Source organism: Euphorbia lathyris, chromosome 3 (genome assembly GCF_963576675.1).
Source record: "Euphorbia lathyris chromosome 3, ddEupLath1.1, whole genome shotgun sequence".
NCBI classification, from domain to species: Eukaryota; Viridiplantae; Streptophyta; class Magnoliopsida; order Malpighiales; family Euphorbiaceae; genus Euphorbia; species Euphorbia lathyris.
This window is the reverse complement of record NC_088912.1, coordinates 72,734,912-72,754,839: the sequence shown is the minus strand read 5'-3', so window position 1 is coordinate 72,754,839 and position 19,928 is coordinate 72,734,912. Positions and strand designations below refer to the sequence as shown.

The following is a 19,928-nucleotide window of genomic DNA, read 5'->3' as shown; positions in this document are numbered from 1 at the left end:
AAACTAAGAATATCATAAAAGTTATCAGACTAACATGTTGTGAAGCCACCTTTGCTAATGCAATCGACCTTTTAATAAAACGGACTGAAAAGTCATTATTGACTGCCAATAAGGTTCGACATTGCTCAATGAAACCTTCAAATTCAAAATAATTTGGTTGTACTGAATGAATTGTCTGATACGTTAGTTTGTAATATGTTTCGAATATGATGTTAGGAAAATCCAAGCCAATTATTTGCTTGCCACGCTTCATCGTCTCGAACCTCTATCAAGCCATTTATCGTTGATGTTCATGCCGCAATGAAGGTTCTGTCTGAGTCCCTAACTACAACTCTGCAACCCGACCACCCGAGTAGAGTAAATATGCTTATATCTGTGCAACACGAAAGGATGTTCGCTGGGGTCGGTGCCACGCCTTTTCACATGAAGCCAACACCGGTGCAATCCCAGGAAGTCGTTGTCGGAGTTGAGCTTACTACCAGTCTGAGAGGCACCGAAACTTGGCAGAAATGATTTCAGCTGCGGAACTGGTCACCTACCACCACAACAATTCATTCTGCACCCGCCACCAAATCCAAAGCAAGACCATAAACTGCTTCGTTCTCTTGCTGCCACCCGACCTGCACACATTGAAAAACAAGTCAACAAAATTTGCCGCATCAGCAGCCACCTGATTAATGAACCAGAATAAAGTTCAGAGCATAAATAATTGAGTATAAGTAAAAGTAATAATTGTTCTGCAACGAACCAGAATGGACAAACTTTGGGGAAGACGATATTATTGTCTTCTTCTAATTTCGATATAGGCTTCTATCTTCTGGTTCTGGGCTTGCTTCTATTTTGTGCCTTTAATTGGTAACAATTCCTTTTTTTAGACAGAAATAGCTAATATGTCTTAAACAATTTTCAACACTTAAATAAAATTGTTAGTCTATAAAGACATAATTAATTCTGAATATTTATATACTTGAATGATCTAATTCCTTAATGTAATTTTTGTCATACTAAAAATTCATCAAAATTGGGTTTCAACAGGGGTGAGTTGGTTTCGAGCCAAGGGTTCGCATCCAATATCATGGTGAAGCATCATTCATAGTTTTAGACTTCTAAAAAAATGAGCTGATACATATTGTATATAATGGCAAAACAACGCTATTTTCGCATGATATGTGGTGCGGGGGGGCTTTAATTGATTGCACTATAGGTATGGTGCCATCTAATTGGACCAATTTAATGATTATTGACTTTTGGAAGGAGAATAGGTGTTGGAATTGAGAACTGACGAGTCTTCTGCTTCCGACCTCTTGTCTATATATGAACGGCTTCTTTTTTCTTAAATCCAATCGATGATCAGCATGACGCCTAGTCTTGGTGCCGTTCATACACGGTGGCCTATGGTCATTTGTTATAAGAACAAATCAAAATTCATTACATAAAATGGTTGTTGCTAGATAATTTGCAAAGTTTGGATGGGATGTTCAATTGTTGAAAATGTATTACTACTATTAATTAAAAAGAGTGGGGCAATTTGATTTGAACTTTGATAAACACATCATCATTTCCGGAAGTTGATGTAAAACCAATTAACACTCCACTCGTGCGTCATAACATCATTCCTAAACCAAAATAAATATACCTCACTAAAACTTTAAACCAGTCAATATCACACGCTTTCAAACTCCATTGCTGTCATCTACTTGGATCAATCATAACCGCTTGTTTTTGAAACGCGTGTCCCTCTACCAGTGGTTGATTCATTTCCACTCAGATTCTCCATTTCTCCTCTCTATATATCTACAACTCTAACCCCTTTCCTCTCATATCGTAATCTCTCTCTCGTATTTACAAATTCAAAAGCCAAATCAAATTAAGATTCTTCATCTTCAAATTCACCAGATCAAATGTCACCGCCGCCGGAATCTGACACAGAGCTCACCTTAGCGTTGCCCGGGGACTCTCGAGTTTCACAGGAGATCAGAACCAAAACAGCTGGGACCAAACGCGGATTCTTAGAGACCGTCGATCTAAGTCTCGGAAGCTCCGGAGTTGAAAATGGAGACGGTAATGAAATTTCGAGTGCTGCGAAGCCACCGCCGCCAAAGTGAGTAGATAAATTCGATGAAATTAACATCGTTTAATTCTGATTATTTGATAATGAGGAGTCTAATTATTAATTGTTGATTTGAAAAATAGAGCACAAGTGGTGGGGTGGCCGCCGGTGAGAGGCGGAGGGATACAGAAGGAAAGGGAAAGGTGTAAGTATGTGAAGGTAGCGGTAGACGGAGCTCCATATCTGAGGAAGGTTGATGTTGAGATGTATAGCAGTTATGAACAGCTTCTGAATGCATTGGAGAAACTGTTCCGATTCGGAGTAGAATACGTTCCCACTTTTCAAGACAAGGATGGAGACTGGATGATGCTCGGAGATGTGCCCTGGAAGTGAGTTTTACACAATTGACCCTTCAATTTTTATTTTGAATTGAGTTATCAGTTTGTTAATAGTATATTTATTGTAATTTTGTGCAGAATGTTTGTTGAATCGTGTAAGCGATTACGGTTGATGAAAAGCTCCGACGCCGCCAGTGGTTGCGCAGGTGCAGGTGCAGGTGCGAGGACATGTTCAACATGCTCGAGCTAAGAAGAGTGAACAAAAACAGTTATTGAGCAGAAATTGCTTTTTACTAGAGGTTTCATTAATTGGATAGTTACTGCAATTACTTTTTTCTTTTGTGGGATTGATTTTGTCCCAAATTTTCAGCTATAGATTATTATCCTTTTGTTTGAAAGGAAAGGAACACAGAAATTTACATATATTACCCCTAACATGAGGTTGTAAATTTTCTCAATATGGGATATACATTCATAAATATTAATACTCAAAACTCATTTCATTTATTTACATGTCTGTCTGGATGTTTATAGGACTTGTATTCTTTTCCACATAAAATCGTTATTGACTAAATCCAATTAAAAGCTTATTAAAATTGGCAATTCTCATAAGTTTTTTTTATCAGATTCTGTCAATGATGATTTTGTCTTTAATTATTTTTTATCTCTACAAATTCGAAGTTACTAGTATATGTTTAAAAAGTTTAGTACGGTGGGTGAAATTTATCCTAATATACATTATTAATTTTTTCAGATTTAGAATCTGTTTGGTTCTTTTTGCACAAACCGCTATTATCAATCAGCTAATTTTTACGAAACAGGTCTACACAAACAGCTAGTCAAATCAACTAATGTAATCAGCTAATAGCTAATTCCCAAACAGAGCCATATATATATATATATAAAAAGATTTTGTAATAATTAGTTCTACTTATGACCGACCTCCCAATTTGCTATATGGTGTATTGGAACTTGACATAATGAAATTGGAAAAAGATTGAGCTAAGCTCTGGATTTCTTTTGTCACATTAAATTTCAGATGATAAAATTGATTAATCTATTGTTATTCATTTCATATGTATTCGATATTAATAAAATATTTTTTAATTAGATGTTTATAACTAAGGATTTAATGCATTCAAAATTATAAATTTCAGATGATAAAATCGATTAATCTATTGTTTTTTGTTTTCATGATAAGGGCGTCAAACATGGAAATTTTTTTATATCGTTTTTTTTTTAAAAGCCATATCATTTCATTAATTTAAAAAGTACACATACAATACGAGAATAAAGAGGAATAAAACATCCAACCCGTATAGGTTACATTCACAAAGGGAAGAAAAAGACTACAAAGAGCAATAATAAGACTACAAAGAGCAATAAAACCATAAAAGGTACAAATAAAACAAACAAAAAAGTCATATTCGTCTCGTACGTCGAATCCCGTCGAAAAACCTCTGTAATCCATGCTTCGTCATTTAGACTCTTCCGGACATTCGGATTTGAGTCCTTTCTGTTTTTGCAACCACACAGATCTATAGATTTACGGATAAGATAAATCTTTTCTATTCTTGTTAAGACCGAAAAAAGAATAAATGAAAGAAATATAGCTAACAGGTGTAGATCTGACGGAATAGAAGTTCAAGGAGAAGTATAGACACCAAGTAACGGTACTTTGTAAAAAACAAAGTAACCATAGCAAACACCCATAATGGGATAATTAAAATTACATAAAACCTAACTAATTAAATGTCTAAAAAAAATTTAGGGGCTTGAAAGGAAAAAAAAAAGTCAATGTAATTAATTTAAGATGGCAAAATAGTAAATTTAGATAATAAAATGATAGGAACCGCATCATTCTTTAATCCTTTTCTTTTTTTTTTTTTTTTTTTTTTTTTTTTTTGATAAAATTAATCATTTTCATTTGAAAGGAATCCTTTCATGTGAAAGGAAACAATAAAATGGTGGTCGGTGTTGACCTTGGGTCGGCGAACCAAATTGGTTTTGTTCCAAATAATTGGGCCTGTGGTCTTGGATTGGGACCCTGTGCATTAAAATGTCCAATCGGTCCTATTTTTGTTTAGATCAATATATTTTTCTCACTCTAATAAGATTAATTCTTATGGTGCCTTCTATGATTACTTTGTTTTTGACAAAGTACAATTACTTGGTGTGTTTTCACCATTGGATGATGCAGTATAAAATTAATCCAATAGTAAAAACACACAAAGTAAGACTTACTTTGTAAAAAACAAAGTAATGTCAAGATGCAAACCCTTCCTAAGGGTGGGAGTTATCTCTAAATACATTTTAGATAAGTATTAAACCTCCCATTGATCTTTTCATAATAAATAATAAACCTCCCATGGATTTTCTCATAGAGTTATTATTTTTTGGTGAATAAAAATCGACAGAAGATTGGATATGCTTCTCCTCCTCTTCATGATTTTGGAATTCAAATTCATTCATTGATATTTAAACCTCCCATGGATTTTCTCATAATGGATTTGGAAATTTTGTTTATAGTAGAACCTTTCTGATATTCCAGTTTTATGAATATAAGTTTAATTGATTAAATATATTATAGATGTGGATGATCTTCAGATATAAATTAGTGTTACGGTTTACTTTATCCCATGGACTTTGGCTTGCTAAGGCAATAAGTGCCAGTACCGTGTTTCGATCTCACTCCCAGTGATTGTATGTAGAAAGCAACCATGGAGGTAGAGAGGAATGCGAGGGATGAAGATGGCGAAACCTAAAATGTGGTGTTTGGGATGAGAGAGAGGGGTTTATATATGAGCTGTGAAATTTCAGTCAAACGATTGAGCGCCTAAATTTGGTATATGTTTTAGTTGGCCGCGTAAGTGAAATCTTATTTGCCGCTTTTTTTGTTTTCCACATACAATGGCAGTCATTTATTACAAGTGTCATCTGATGAGCAAGTAAATTTTGATGAAAACGCGCGTTTTCTTGGGATGACAGAATTGTGTCATCGGAAGTCCACATGTGAATCGAGCGCGTTTTCAATTAAGCTTTTAGATGACATAATTTTAATATACTGTCACGAAAAATAATCAGAAGACACGAAAACAAAAGTATGTCATGTATCTTGTGTCATGTGAAAGAGAAAATGGCATAGTGAAAGTTTGAGTGTACTTCTTTACTTTGAGATGTAGAGAGAGTTTTGGAATAGGGTAGTCTAATTTTAAAGTAGTGACAAATAGTAGGATGATTCTTTGAACTATTTTCTGCAAACATCTGAGTGTTACTATTTGGATGTATATCATATTGTTATAATTCTGGAAATTTGTTTAGAGAACGTCATATCTATACGTGTATTATTATATAGTGGAAGAATTAATTATCGGGCTTTATTATGAAGTAGGCAAAAATCAAGGGTGGACCACACTAAAATATTGATGTCATTTTTAATTAATTGTTTTTTCTACTTGTTTCCATTATATATTTATTTAAGGCTTAATAGATACCTAGCCCCCTAAACTTGTAACTTTTTTTCACCTGGCCCCCTCAACTTAGGGGACAACCTCTCAACCCCCTTAACTCTCCAAAAACATCACATACAACCCCTTAAACTTGTAAATTTTTTTCACCTGACCCCCTCAACTTAGGGGACAACCTCTCAACCCCTTCAACTCTCTAAAAACATCACATATAGCCCCTTAACGTCTACGTGGCTCTGACATGGAATAAGTTTTGCATTTTAGAAAGCGCGTGAAGGTTGGCTTTATAAACTTAAACGGTAAAAAAATCTCCTTTCTTCTTAAATCCCTAACGTTCTTCTCCTCAGAAATCCTTCCTTCCTCTTTTTCGATTCCTTCGATTCACCTCTTTTCTGTCTCCGATCGGTCTCCGATTCAAGTTCAACAGCAAGTATTCATCTCCTTTATTCCTCCTCTACCTTCTTCTTTTTATTCTTCTTCTAGTTTGCCTCTTTCTTCTTCTGAGATAATTCTTTTTTTTCTGTCAATTAGGTTAGGGCTTGTGTTGTTCTTGAAACCGATTTCATGGTGGGTACTCATGAAGCATGTTTTTGTGGTGAATATGTTGTACTTAAGGTTTCGTGGAAACCAGCAAATCAAGGAAGAAGACTTTACGGATGCCTAAATTATGGGGTAATTTACTGGATTTACATGGAAAATTTAAGAAAAAATTGACACGTGGCATTGGTGTGGTCAACAGTCAAATGCGTTTTCTACAGGGGTCAATATTTTGACCGGATATAGTGGTGTAATGGGCTGTATGTGATGTTTTTAGAGAGTTGAATGGGTTGAGAGGTTGTCCCCTAAGTTGAGGGGGTCAGGTGAAAAAAATTTGCAAGTTTAAGGGGTTGTATGTGATGTTTTTGGAGAGTTAAGGGGGTTGAGAGGTTGTCCCCTAAGTTGAGGGGGCCAGGTGAAAAAAAGTTACAAGTTTAGAGGGCTAGGTATATATTAAGCCTTTATTTAATTGTGTTTTCTACTTGTTTCCATGGTATGGTTTAAAAGTGTAAGAACATTGTTTCATAGTTTTTGGTGGATTGTATTGCTTTATTGAAATTATCTTTTACTTTGTTTTTTTGGTTGATAAATTTATCTTTTACTTGTTTAAGTTGTTTAATAAATCATATTGTTGTTAAAATATTATTGTTTGCATATTTTTATAGATATGTGTTACAAATATACATGTTTTTTATATTAAATTGTTTTATATTATTATTTTAGATACTAGAATACATAATTTAATTGTATTTATATAATTAACAAATAAGAAAATACAAAAAAATACATATCCGATTAATTCCTGATTAACCTTTGAAAGCTTTCTCTGTCCAATTAGCGTCTAACATTTTTTGACAATCTGGGCTGGGCATATAATATACCAGCCGGTTAACGACCTTTACCTTTAGTCGGGGACGTAATAGAAACATCCCGTTGAGGTTTGGGCGACCGATCTTGAGGGCAATTTTTCTCCCTCGAGCCATTTTTGATTCTCAATGCTAGTTTTTCCTTAGCTTCTGATTGTTGGCTTGATCATATCCTCGTCATCAGCTACTCCATTTTAACTTAATTTCTTCTAATTATTAATTTTATAATTTTTCATGAATTTAATGCTCCCATTAGGTGGGTATATATATTAAAATTTGAAAAGTGATAATCACATTTGGTTGTTAATTTTCTTATTACCAGCTGGGTGTTATATTTTTTAGGTGTTGAATCCAACTCTAGTAGGTAATAATTTTACAAAAATAATCAACTTAGACGTGTTATATAATATCACTTTATAATGCATGCTGGTGGTTGTCCATTTTTTTCATGTCCATTAATAATATCTTGTGACCTGTAATTCTTATCCAAACCAGCAGGTATTTTGAAATATATATCTGTCAAACCAAACACCAATTTTAATTTAAATATCTAAAACGTTGAATTTAGGTTCAATCAATTTGACTTTCAAATCCAATTTTAACACTTAATGTAAAATAAATAGTTAAAACTTTCATTTATAAATATTAAAAAATTCATTTAAAAAACAATATTAAAAGATTAATTAATCATGTATTGAATTATTAAATTTAAATTACTTTTAATTAAATAGCTGAGATATATTAAATTTGGTTTATCAAGTTCATAATCAATTTAACATGGTACCCTAGGGTTTGATTTTTCATTAAGATTATGATCGGGTTTAGAGAGTGTTTGTTTACCTATTTTTCACCTCCTGTTTGCCTTTTTACTTTGAAATGGAGCGTTTTAGGTGTTTGATTACACTCCTCCTGTTTGCCTTTTACCGCTGAAAAGCAGCTTTTTACAAAAGCAGAGAATCTCTGCAGCATTTTCCAAAGGCAACAGCAAACAGAAACAGCAACCATCAAATATGAACAGCAAACAGCAAATAGTCAAAGTTAAGACTCCTCACTTCTCCTTGTGAATACAAATGCACGACATCAATTAATCATTTATTATAATCAATTAAAATTGATTTGAATAATAAAAGCATTTAGTTATTTAAGTTGGTTACATAGAAATCTAATTGAAATACATGTCATCTAAAAAATGTTTGAAGAATCTCAAATCTCAAATTGAGTATTCGGGATAAATTGAAAAAAATATAATCATTGATTAGATGAATTTGCTACAAGACCAACTTCCAAATGATTGAGTTAATAATTTAGAAACAAGTTTCTTACTTATAAGCATTTGATGTAAATGTATGGTTGGTTGGTGTTGGTGTTGGATAATAATTGCTCAAAAGAGCACTCAACTAAATTAGGGATCCGTTTGGCTACTTGCTGGTTGTTGTTGCTGTTGCTGTTGCCGTTTGCTGTTTGTCTTTAGAAAAAACTATTTTTCCAAAAAACAGGGATTCCCTGCAGCTGTAAAAGGCAAACAGGATGTGTCTAACCAAACACCTAAACTCTACATTTTAAAGTGAAGAGGCAAACATGAGGTGAAAAGTAGATAAACAAACACCATCTATGTCATTTTGATTTTTTGCGCTCCTTTCCTTTCTCATATGATATGATTATATATGCCGCAAAATGCAAATATTTTTAAACTTCCATTATTCTATACATAGAAAATAAAGACCTTAATTCATAATTTTTTTTATCACTTTGAGTCATTAATGATTTATTTTCGATCTAATGTACGAAATTGTCTAAATTTATTTAATGTTTTCGAGTAGAATCAACTTTACTTATATATAGAGAAAAATCGTGATTTAACAATTATTTGAATGTGATATTGGACATTTCAATTGTTTATCAATAAACTTGAGTAATTCAAAATATTTTAGCTGGTTTATAATCGTGTTAATAACACAATTCTTTTTATTAACTTATATACGATAGATTTATGTGTTGTTTGATCAAATTGAAAATTAAGTGTTAAAAAAATAAGTACTGAATTTTAAGTTAAAATGTTAAGTTAAATATTTTGATTTATCAAAATAAGTGATTTTTAACTTAATTGACTAATTTAAGTTGTAAAAAACAACCATTATCAAACATAATTAAATTAAATAAGGGGGCGTTTGGTTCACAATGGGTAAGGGAAAAAGAATCAAGAAAGGGAAACTAAAGGAAAGGAAATGAATGAGCATTCAACCCCTATGTGTTTGGATATGTTTAGGAAAGGGAATGCAATTCCACCCTATTCCCTTTGTGGATGTTTGGTTCAAATTGGGAATCAAAACTATTTTTTTTTAATTTCATATATAATAAAAAAAAATTCAACTCTTTTACTATAGTTTCTATAAAACGTGAAATAACTTCATATATAATCTCAAACAATCCAAAACGTCATTCACTTGCTACCCTTATTGATAATAATATAAAGTTCATAAAAGTTAAAATTAATCAAAGAAAATGCATAAATATTATATTTAAAAAGAAAATAATTATTTTAAAATAATTAAAAATAAATATTAAAACTGAATAATATGATAAAAGAAAAAATTTGGTCAAAATTATTTTTCAGGGTAAAAAGGTAAAAATAAATAATTATAAGGATCAAAAGTGAAATTAATCTAGTGATAAAAAAATATAAGGATTAAACGAAATAAAAAAAGTAAAATTTAGTCAAAAAATATTTTTTGAGTAAAAAAATTAAAAATATATAACAAAAATGAAATTAATCCAAAATAAAGAAATGTAAAAATAAAAAAAAAATATAGAGACCAAAATAAAAATAAAAAATAAAATAGTGAGTAAAGTAGAATTTTATAAGGAGTGTAGGTTAGAAAGAGAGGGGAAAGGGAATAGAAAACCTTAGGGGAAGTGGGGAATGGGTTAGAGGAGTTAGGGGTAAATCCAAAACTAAAAAAGGGCAAAAGGAATCATTTAATTAGCAAAACAAACACCAACAAAGGGAATGAAGCCTCCCCTTTCCCTTACCATTTCCTGAAACCCCCAAACCAAACGCCCCCTAAGTGTTTAATATTATAATTTAAGTGATTGTTAAAGTTATCAAACAAGGTCTTGGTTTTTGTTATTTTGGCAAATTATTTGTTTTTTTATTAGTAATACTTTTCGATGTAATTGACGGATGAATAATAGTAAATGAGTCTCTTCAAATTTTGTATAGAAAAACGTGGTAACAAATTTAGAGCTTATAGGCAAATAAAGTGAAATGAAATGAAAGGTTTGATTGAGGTAGAAATATAAATAATAATGAATGATAATTGAGTGGAAAAGAACATGTAACAACTTAAAGGCAAGTGGCAATGGGGTTGGACTGTTTTATGACTATATTTATATTTATAATTAAATTGAATGATAATTTTATGACATAGTTTTCATTATTTATAGTAAATTGATAGAAACATATTTTTGCAAATTATCAAAGCAAAGCAATGGATGCACCCTCGCCGCAAGAGATGTCATATGTTGATCATGTCAAAAAACGCCATGAAGAGAAAGGCTGCCTCTATGGCTGGTATTTATTTTCTTAATCTTCTTTCAACTTTAATTTATATACACTGCACATTTAATAGAGAATCTCTGCACCGTCCGGTGTAATACACTCTCGATCAATTGATAAATAAATGAAATTGATGGATGCAGTTTGTTTGCGGTGTGCTGCTGCTTTTGCTGCTACGAGACCTGCGAGTGCTGTTTAGAGATGTTGTGCTGCGGCTAGCTAATCCCACAACTTCCAAATTTATATAAGCATGTGTTGTGTTGATTTGATTTGAGTGTCAATAATAATTATTCTTAAATTTTATCATTTTTCTTAATTTTATTTTGACTTGTGTGAGATTTTTCCTGTCTTGATTTCATCTCATTCATTTTAAACTTGTTTGAGTAGATCAAATATTGTATTCTGTTAAATGTTTGGAAAAAGCAGCTTTTTGCTTTATTTGTTTATTATTGTTATAATAAGATTATAAATGTTTCTTTATATACATTATTTGAAAGAGATCAAATATATATCTCATCCAAACAGAATATAATTATTTATTAAATTCATTGTTGGTTCGTTCTGTTACAACTTATGTTATCAATTTCATTTCATCATTACATGGTGTAAATGAACAGAGCCGCTCATGAGCGGCTCGGTGACCGGCTCGATAAAAGCTCGGCTCGATTTGTAAACGAGTTGTTCATGAACACGATTTACTGCCTCGGTTCGTAAACGAGCCAAACTTGAGCAGATCAAAGCTCGCGAGCACGCTCGATTAGAACATTTATGAACAAATTTTAGTTTTGTAGAAAACTATATAGTTTTGTGTTATTTCACAAATATCTAAACTTAATATTAATTCATTTGCTATTAGATGAGTTCGTTCACAAACATAATAAATGAGTAATAGACAAACTATTTGTAAGCATCTTGTTTATTTATTCACGAACTTTGCTTGTGAGCTTGTTTATTTACACAATTAAAGAGTTATTTGCGAGCAAACTTAACAAATATAATTAACAATTTCCTCACAAACAATTCATGGTTAGATAATTTTCTTAATAAACCAAGTCCAAAAGAGGATTTTGGGTTCGAAACAAGCTCGAAGCTCGGCTCAAGCTCGTTGAGCAAGCCAAAACTCGGTTCGGGCTCGGCTCGTTAATTTTATATCAAGCTCGGTTCGGGCTCGAGCTCGTTAACTTTATAGCGAGCCGAGCTTGAATAGGCCAAAGCTCGGCTCGGTTCGGCTCGGCTCGATTACAGCCCTAGCTCTACATAGATAACAACTGAACAGTACCATGGAGTGGGTACCACTACTAATAATTTTATTTTATTGTCATAATTGCAACTGCTAACTACCTTTAAACAGTACCATGTTGTGGGTAACCACTAACACGTGCTATTTATTTCGGAAACCTTCATTTTTTAAAATTTTATTTTATATCTCTAATACACAAGAATGATATCTTAGGTGTATTTAGAATTAAGTGAATGAATTTTCAAAAAAAAAAAAGAATTAAGTGAATGAAAAATAAGTATGTAACTTACCAAATAAGTATAATTTAGTTTAATTGATACATCTTTGGTTTAAGATGCGAGAAGTTGGGGATTCAAACTCATTTTCTTATAAAAGAAATATGAAAAATAAATAAAAATAATAAACATTGAATTTAAATACTAAATATTGTAAATATTAAAATATTATTGATACGGATGATGATAATGAAAATTTTGATTTTAAACCAACAAAGAAATAATCTCTCTTCTAAAAAAAATAAAAAAAAAAGTCTCTCACTAGTTTAATTAGTAGGAAAAAAATTTCAACAAGATAAAAACCTTAATTCCAAGAGGAAAATATATTTATCTATTAAAAGTTGTTCATCCTTATAAAAAAAATTGACATTTTATACCTTCCAACCTAGGTAATAAAAGACTAAATAACTCCCACTAAATATTACAAGTTAGATTCTTCAAAAAAAAAAAAAGTATTACAAGTTAGATCCTTAGTAAATATAGGAGAAAATAGGAAAATGACAGACGGGTAAAAAACAGAAAATATATAGTAGTAAATATCCTCTTGGCAGAGTTATGCCAGCAAGCTAAATTTGGGCACAAAGTCAAATCACAGGGTGTATAGACACCGGTGTAAATTAACAAATTATAAATAGAAACTTTTGGAATAATATTAATGACATACCATCTAAATTTACAAATTACAAAAAGAAACAAATTAGAAAGCTGGTCTTCTAACTTGACGTGAGTTGTGCTTAAGAAACCAGCTTCAATAATATTAATATTAATGTCAATACCCAAAATGTTTAGTTCTATTCATGATCAATAAGGTTGGTTGTTAATTAAATTGTTTATCACAATGTAATGAAATAGGCAAAGAAAATTTAATTTCCAAGTTTCCCAACACATAAGAAATCCATTTTAACTCACATCCTGTGGTAAACAAACTTGTGTATTTTGATTCTTCAGAGGATTTCCTCGTAGTGGCCTACTTGTTTGATTTCCAAAAAATAAGGGGGAACCCAGAAAAATGCAATAAACAGTAGTGGATCTTCTATTTGTAAACTCTGCATCTAACAATTGTTTAACTTCCAAAATCAATTGTTTATGCAGCCAACTTATCTTTCTATGAAGAAAGATGTGCAAAATGGGTTTGACAACAAAAAAAACTTTCAAATCACCAGAGTGTGCAGACACTAGAAAGCCCAAATCCTAGAATCAGAGACATGGTCTTGAGGCTTCCTCAGTCAGAACCATGAGAATCAGGTAATCCCAAAACCTCTGCAAAAAAGATAGTGGTTAAACCCCTAGAATCGAAGAAAAAGATTATTAATGGTTTGAAAGGGTCGGATATTAAATCCCTTCTCCTATCTTCTATTGTTTATAGCCTTCTTTAATGCTACTTCTCGATTTATCTTGACTAGATAGAGAATGGATTCCTATATCCGTTGCCGAATCTTCTCTGCTCCTTACTTAAAGGCTTATTGCTTAGCTCTTAGTCAAATTCATCCAAATGTTTGTTGGTTTTTTTTTTTCCAGAATCTACGATAAATCATATCCACGGCCACTCAATATACATGACACATTATTATGATTATTAAACTATTAACTCCAATAGTTAAACAGTATAATCACTCAATCATATAGAATTTATCAATCACAAAAGATCCAACAATCAATTAAATTTTATTGTATTATTTTAAAAATTGATAAATGCTCAATATATTAAACTCTCTCCAATAAAGAGTATAATGAGTGGTTCATTATACTCCATTAGTAGATTCTTTTGACAAGAGTTTCCCATAAAATAGATCTATGGAGTGAAGACTGATTTTGAACACCCTCTTCAGCTAAAAATGGTCTCATCTTATAGCTGCAAAGCCTTATTTGCTTCATTCGTGTTATATTATCCATATAAATGCAAGAAAAATGACAATTATGTCAAAGTTGTCGTGTCAATCAAGCTGTCTCTATCGCGTAAGAAATTGTTACACTTACCATCATGTTTCTTAAAGCAATGCAAATAACAATTAAGTTCAAAACAATCTCTATCAAGTTCCTTGGCTTCTTACAATAGGTACAAAAATGATCTTCCTTATTCACAGCATCTGCTATTTTATCTTGATTAGGCATTTCTTGTGGAATTAGGTCTATCGTTAGCTACATTAATTACAATCTCAATTCCAAAATCAACTAACATGATGCTTACTTTTGCTAACACAGACAGGGGGACAGAGCAATCTGAACTGTAGTATTCCAGCCAGTTTATTATAGAATCAGTCCCATGTATGCACATGGATATACATTCTTGCTAACAATGACATAAAGCTATAAGTGAGAATTTTCTACTTCAAATATATAATACTTACAGAGTAGCTTTACATTATTGTCATATCATGTACTGAGTAGTTACAGCAAAATTGGGCGCCTGGTCAGAGTGATCTTGAAATCAATCTGCAAAGCTATCCCACCTAAGTAGCTAAAATAGGATTCCTCCCTTCATCAATTTCGATTACTAGTACGTCCTCAGGATTTGATCCGCTTGGTCCTTCTTCATACAGAGTCGGAAGGTATGCCTTGTACGCTGGCAGGTATCGAGATACAAAATCTTCTACCTGCAATACAAAAACATAATTCATCTATAAACAAAATCTTCTGATAAGAAAAACGTCTGTTAGAAATGCCTAAACTTAATTGTCTAAGAGAGAATACCTCCTCATCAGTCATCCCCGGATTACCGGCCTCCCTCATTTGAATCTCTGCCTACAAATAAAACACACACCATTTGTCAACAGCTTACTTCCCGGCATAGTATTTGACTGAAAAAACAATAATGTTTACGTATATCAACCTGCAAACGCCACTGGTAGACATAACTGGGATCATGAATCTTGATGACTACCCATGCCTTTATAAATTTATCCCATGCATCATAATAAGCTTCAAGGTTCTTATTCACTATCTCCAGCTGCAAGACACACAAAAATTAACAGTGGAACATGGTAAAACAAAAATATCCTGATGAAGAATTTTATAACTTCTTCATGGTAAAGTTATGAGTTCAAACCTGAGGATCAACAGCTCGGACTACTTCCATAGGAACTGGTTTGAAGCCAAGCATCCAACCTTCAAACAAAATGACCTAACAATCACCGAAAACACACAATTTTGTTAATAGAGGAAATGTAGTGTTCACTAGAAATGTAAAGGTTGTGCAGGAACACTAAATGTGCTTATTTCGCCATTCTAGAAATCGAAGATTTTCTTACTGTTAGTGGTCCTTCGACCTCTGGCCATGTTGAAGGATCAGCTCTGTCGCCCCTCCCACTGTAGGCAGACTACAAAGAAGAGAAATCTTTCATTTGAAACTCTGAGCCGAATTAGTGAAAAATAAGGAAATGCATATTGTTATTTCCTCACTTTATCATATCGTGGTAGCTTCATCTTTTTACCTGAAAACTTAAAGATTTAAACCCTATTCAAAAAGAGCAAGTCACAAAGAGATCGTTAATTATAAGATTGAAGAAGAATACCTTCTTTCGTCAAATTGCTTAAAGCTGTTAGTGTTTCAACTGAGAATGGAAGATCATGGCTCCCAGCATTTCCACGGTACTGGAGAAAAAAAAAAAAAAAATTCAGAAATGAACATTTTGAAACTTTATATACTTAGTATTATATTTTTAAAAACTGTTGATTTCAACCTGCAAGAGCGCATTATCTGGATTTGCTTCTCTTAGTTTAGCCTGCAACCGATATGAAATGCTTCACAAACAAAGAAATAAAAGTGTAGCAAATGCCAGAAGCTCCTAAAAGTACTATACCTGTTCCTTTGCAGTCAAATAAAAATCGTCTATTGATAATGTGGCTGACTTCCTGAGTTGACAAGTTATGCCAAGAATTTGAGTTTGTACAAACAATTACACCTATACTGTAATTCCTATAACATAATATATGTAAGCATGTACCGGCCAGTGACTTTGAAGAGATAATCCAGCGCGAAGACCAGTGTAGTCTTACCACAACCTTGGGGTGCGCTAAAACCAATCTGCATCAGGTACAGTATTATAATCATAAGATTACAAGAACTACATTAATTTAAGGCCTTTGTTCTAGAGATCAAAGTTACCAAGGACAACTATGTACCTACCACTAAAGGAGGGATTTCTTCTCCTTCTTTATACTGGGAGACGTGTTTGGATATCTCATCTTGACACCATAAGAAAACTGGCACATAATAGTGAAATATCCTCGCTTTTTGAGGAACTGAAAGGTACAATTCATTGAGCTTAAACAATTTACACAAATACAAGCCATATGATAACCATTTGTCAATGGAATCGCCAATTATTTGCGGGGTCATGCCCAACTTGCTTAGAAGAGGACCCGAGCAGATAAACTCATATAGATCTTCAACAGATGAAACTTGAGCGGGTGAACTGGGGAACGTTGAGTGCAACCGTCTCTGTATCTCTTTGTTGGTGGAAATTAAGTTCTGATGCCTTGAATTATCTGGGATCCATGAATATTCACTACCTGCATAATTGATAATTATAAATGACAGTCCATCCAATTTTATACAACACAGTCAGATTTCTCAAGAAGCTGATCAATTTGAACTTATTACTAATTAAGCAATGTTTTCCCCTAATTTGCAGCACTAAGTATCCTTATACACCAACACAATCAGATAATTGCTCGCAGAATTCTACTTTTTTCTTGCACACTCACTAAGCATTGAAAACGAACGAATTGGTAAAAGAACCTAAAAACAGATGGTGCAGAGACCTAATTCTGATATCTATTGCTTCATATTCTCAGCAAAAAGGGACTCGAAAGGGCGAAATAAACAATGGAACAGATTATAACTTAGGAAATCGAAACATTAGAAAGAATGAAACAATTATAATATACTCGAACTTCATTGAAAAATCACATGTTAGAAAATCACCTGATTTGGAGAAATGAGTAGGCATTAAACCTAACCTCGATGATGGATAAATTGATTTGGATAAGGATTGTAGTGAAGGAGACGAAGAATAAGAAGAAGAGGAAGACTGGAATTTAAGATTGATATTATACATATTGCAATGATAGTCATGATTCTGAAAAATGTTGTTATGATAAGAATGATTAGTAGGAGGCAATTGTGATACGATACTCAAAGCCGCCATTACTGAAACTTTGGCGCTCTGTTTTCTCTGCTCTGTCAAGCAAGCGAGCCTAACAATAAAACAGATATATGAGCGGTGCATTTTCGTTTAGCCATCTCATATGACGTTAAATGATGACACGTGGCTCATATGCAGATAGGTCAGATTTCTGTTTTTATTTGCAATTTTCTTTCTCAAATTTGCCATTTAGCTAGCAACTGTAACCGTACATAGCGCATGGCAAACATCATTCGAAACATATCTACACTAATTTTATAATAAGCTTTCCACGTCTTAATATTTGTGATGTTATACATTTTAATTTTATAAAATATTTATATCATAGCATCTACCTATATTCATATTATTAATTAATTATTTAAATTTTAAATTATAACTCTACATTATAAATTCTTTAATTAAAAAACTCTAAAACAAATTAACTGTAACTAATGGATACAAATTGATTCTTTATTATATATATTAGAATTTATTAAATTCTTCTTGAGAATTATTAAATGCTTTTAGTTGGATATAAATTTTACAACTTTTTTTAAGAAAAACTTTTACAACTTATAATTTATAAATTAACAATTTATATTTAATATTATAAGTACATATTAATTCTGAAGAAAAAAAATTATTAAAATTAATCAATCAAAGTATGTAGCAGGTTAATAGATTTACGGCTTTAATGGTGTAATTTATAGATTAATTAGTTATTTTTATTTGTGGACTAATTAATCATACATCTACTACACCCTTTAATCAATATTATTCTAATCAATTAGTCTTTTTTTAAAATCTCAACAACTTTTATAAATATTTTAAGCATCAACTCATACGAGATCATATTTTGCATGAGTGAATTTGTTTTAATAAAAATGCTTATAACTTCATCAGATCAAAACATAATAAGTACAAAAAGAAAATAACGGTAAGGAATCAAATCTTATAAGATCTATAAAGAGATTAAAATGATTACATAAAACAAAAAAATGTCATAAATACATAAAAAAAAACACAAAACAACAATGAAACCTATATTTTTTTGTAAATTGAAATCTGCAGAAAAGTAGATACAATCCAAATTTCATTATTTAGGTCATTCCGAACATTTGAATCTGAGTCATTTTTTTTGTTGCAACCACGTAGATTTATTGATCCATGCATATGATAAACCGTTTCCGCTCTTGCTAAATCGGAAAAAAAGTATAAACCGATATAATAATAGAAAACAGATACAATTTAGACGGATAAAAAGATCCGATAGAATATATGAATACATTCTAAAAAGGACAAAAAAAAACAATAATAAAAAATATAGAAACCTAACCCAATATAAGGAGGAAGAAGGAAGACATACTTCGTTGGTCCTCCTGGAGTGAATTTAAACTAGGGATGACAGTTTTTTTTTGGGTTGTTGCATGAGTGAAGGATAAATTTCATCAATGGTGTACAACCTTTATCCTATTTCATACTTTGGTATACAATCTTCAATTTGTCTCAGTAATATATACGAACTTATAGGTGACCTCCCACTTTAGTGTATAGCCGGTTAAAATGACCGATCTACCCAAAGTCAACGTACCACCTCATCACTTTTCAACTCTTTGAAAATAATTTGTGGGACCCACCAATTAAAAATTATTTTTACACCATCTAATATAATTTTTTTCTCTTAAATATATTTTTTTCAATTATTCCTTCTCCCTCTTTATTTTTCTCACAAATCACGTGACTACTCTTCTTCTTCTACCTCACACGCTTTTCTCTCTCTTCAACTTTCTTTCTCCATTTTCAATTTTTCTTTCTCTCACTAAAAATCTAATTTCAGCTCTTTCAATCCCTCTTCTCCATCATCAAAAAAAAAAATCAAGAGTCTAACACAAAGACATTTAGGAGCAGCGTTGATGAGACCGCACCCAATTTTGTGCAGCAAGTTGGAGGAACACTTGCTTTGGCGTTCCCAGCTGCAGTCAAGAAAAGACTCAGGCTTGCTGCCGCTGTATTGATGGGCGTCTTCCCACACTCGCCGGCACCATATATTCGCAACCACAATGTTTAAAGCAACTAAAAATACCACCTACTCACTACACAGACTCTTATCTTCAATTTTCCTCTTCCACTAAATTTTGTATGCATATATATATACATATACATGCTTCACCAACCCCAATCATAAACATACAATAATTAATTTAATGCTTTTGTTGGTGGGTTGGTTGTGGATCAAACGTCCAAGAAAAATGATGTTTGTGCAAATTTCTTTTTATGATGGAGAAGATGGATTAGACTTGAATTTCTTATATTTATTCTGAGATGCTAAGTTTGACAAGTTCTGAGTTATTTGATCATTATGGCTTCACTCATAGATTCAATTTCACAGATGTAAGGAAAAAGCTTGGATTTTTAGTGAGAGAAAGAAATACTGAATAGAGAGAAAGAAAGTTGAAGAGAGAGAAAGGGT

General features: G+C 32.2%; 2 protein-coding genes and 1 long non-coding RNA gene across 5 annotated transcripts; 2 read left to right on the top strand and 1 right to left on the bottom strand.

The window, feature by feature from the left end:
- Positions 1–1,815: 1,815 nt before the first annotated feature.
- Positions 1,816–2,895, top strand: LOC136221579 (auxin-responsive protein IAA1). The gene is made up of 3 exons (XM_066008957.1): positions 1,816–2,101; positions 2,194–2,439; positions 2,527–2,895. The coding sequence occupies exons 1-3, from the start codon at positions 1,902–1,904 to the stop codon at positions 2,636–2,638; spliced, it is 558 nt and encodes a 185-aa protein (XP_065865029.1). The 5' UTR covers positions 1,816–1,901; the 3' UTR covers positions 2,639–2,895.
- Positions 2,896–10,577: 7,682 nt separating this feature from the next.
- On the top strand, positions 10,578–11,294 carry LOC136223942 (uncharacterized). Its single transcript, XR_010686208.1, has 2 exons — positions 10,578–10,829; positions 10,958–11,294. It is a non-coding gene; the product is annotated as an uncharacterized lncRNA (long non-coding RNA).
- A 1,836-nt stretch (positions 11,295–13,130) lies between these two features.
- On the bottom strand, positions 13,131–17,529 carry LOC136222983 (D-glycerate 3-kinase, chloroplastic). 3 transcript variants are annotated; one of them, XR_010685783.1, is made up of 13 exons: positions 17,257–17,529; positions 16,456–16,841; positions 16,274–16,353; positions 16,130–16,181; positions 16,010–16,051; positions 15,842–15,920; positions 15,729–15,760; positions 15,578–15,646; positions 15,376–15,450; positions 15,160–15,276; positions 15,021–15,071; positions 14,678–14,923; positions 13,131–13,589 (listed from the first exon to the last, which is right to left on the bottom strand). XR_010685783.1 is itself a non-coding variant. In XM_066010698.1 (12 exons), exons 1-12 carry the CDS (start codon positions 17,477–17,479, stop codon positions 14,780–14,782), a joined length of 1,350 nt encoding a protein of 449 aa, XP_065866770.1. In that variant the 5' UTR covers positions 17,480–17,529; the 3' UTR covers positions 14,551–14,779. The 3 variants fall into 3 exon arrangements, 2 of the variants coding, with proteins under 2 accessions (XP_065866770.1, XP_065866771.1); XM_066010698.1 differs by lacking the exon at positions 13,131–13,589 and having other exon boundaries at positions 14,551–14,923; XM_066010699.1 differs by lacking the exons at positions 13,131–13,589; positions 16,010–16,051 and having other exon boundaries at positions 14,551–14,923.
- Positions 17,530–19,928: the final 2,399 nt, after the last annotated feature.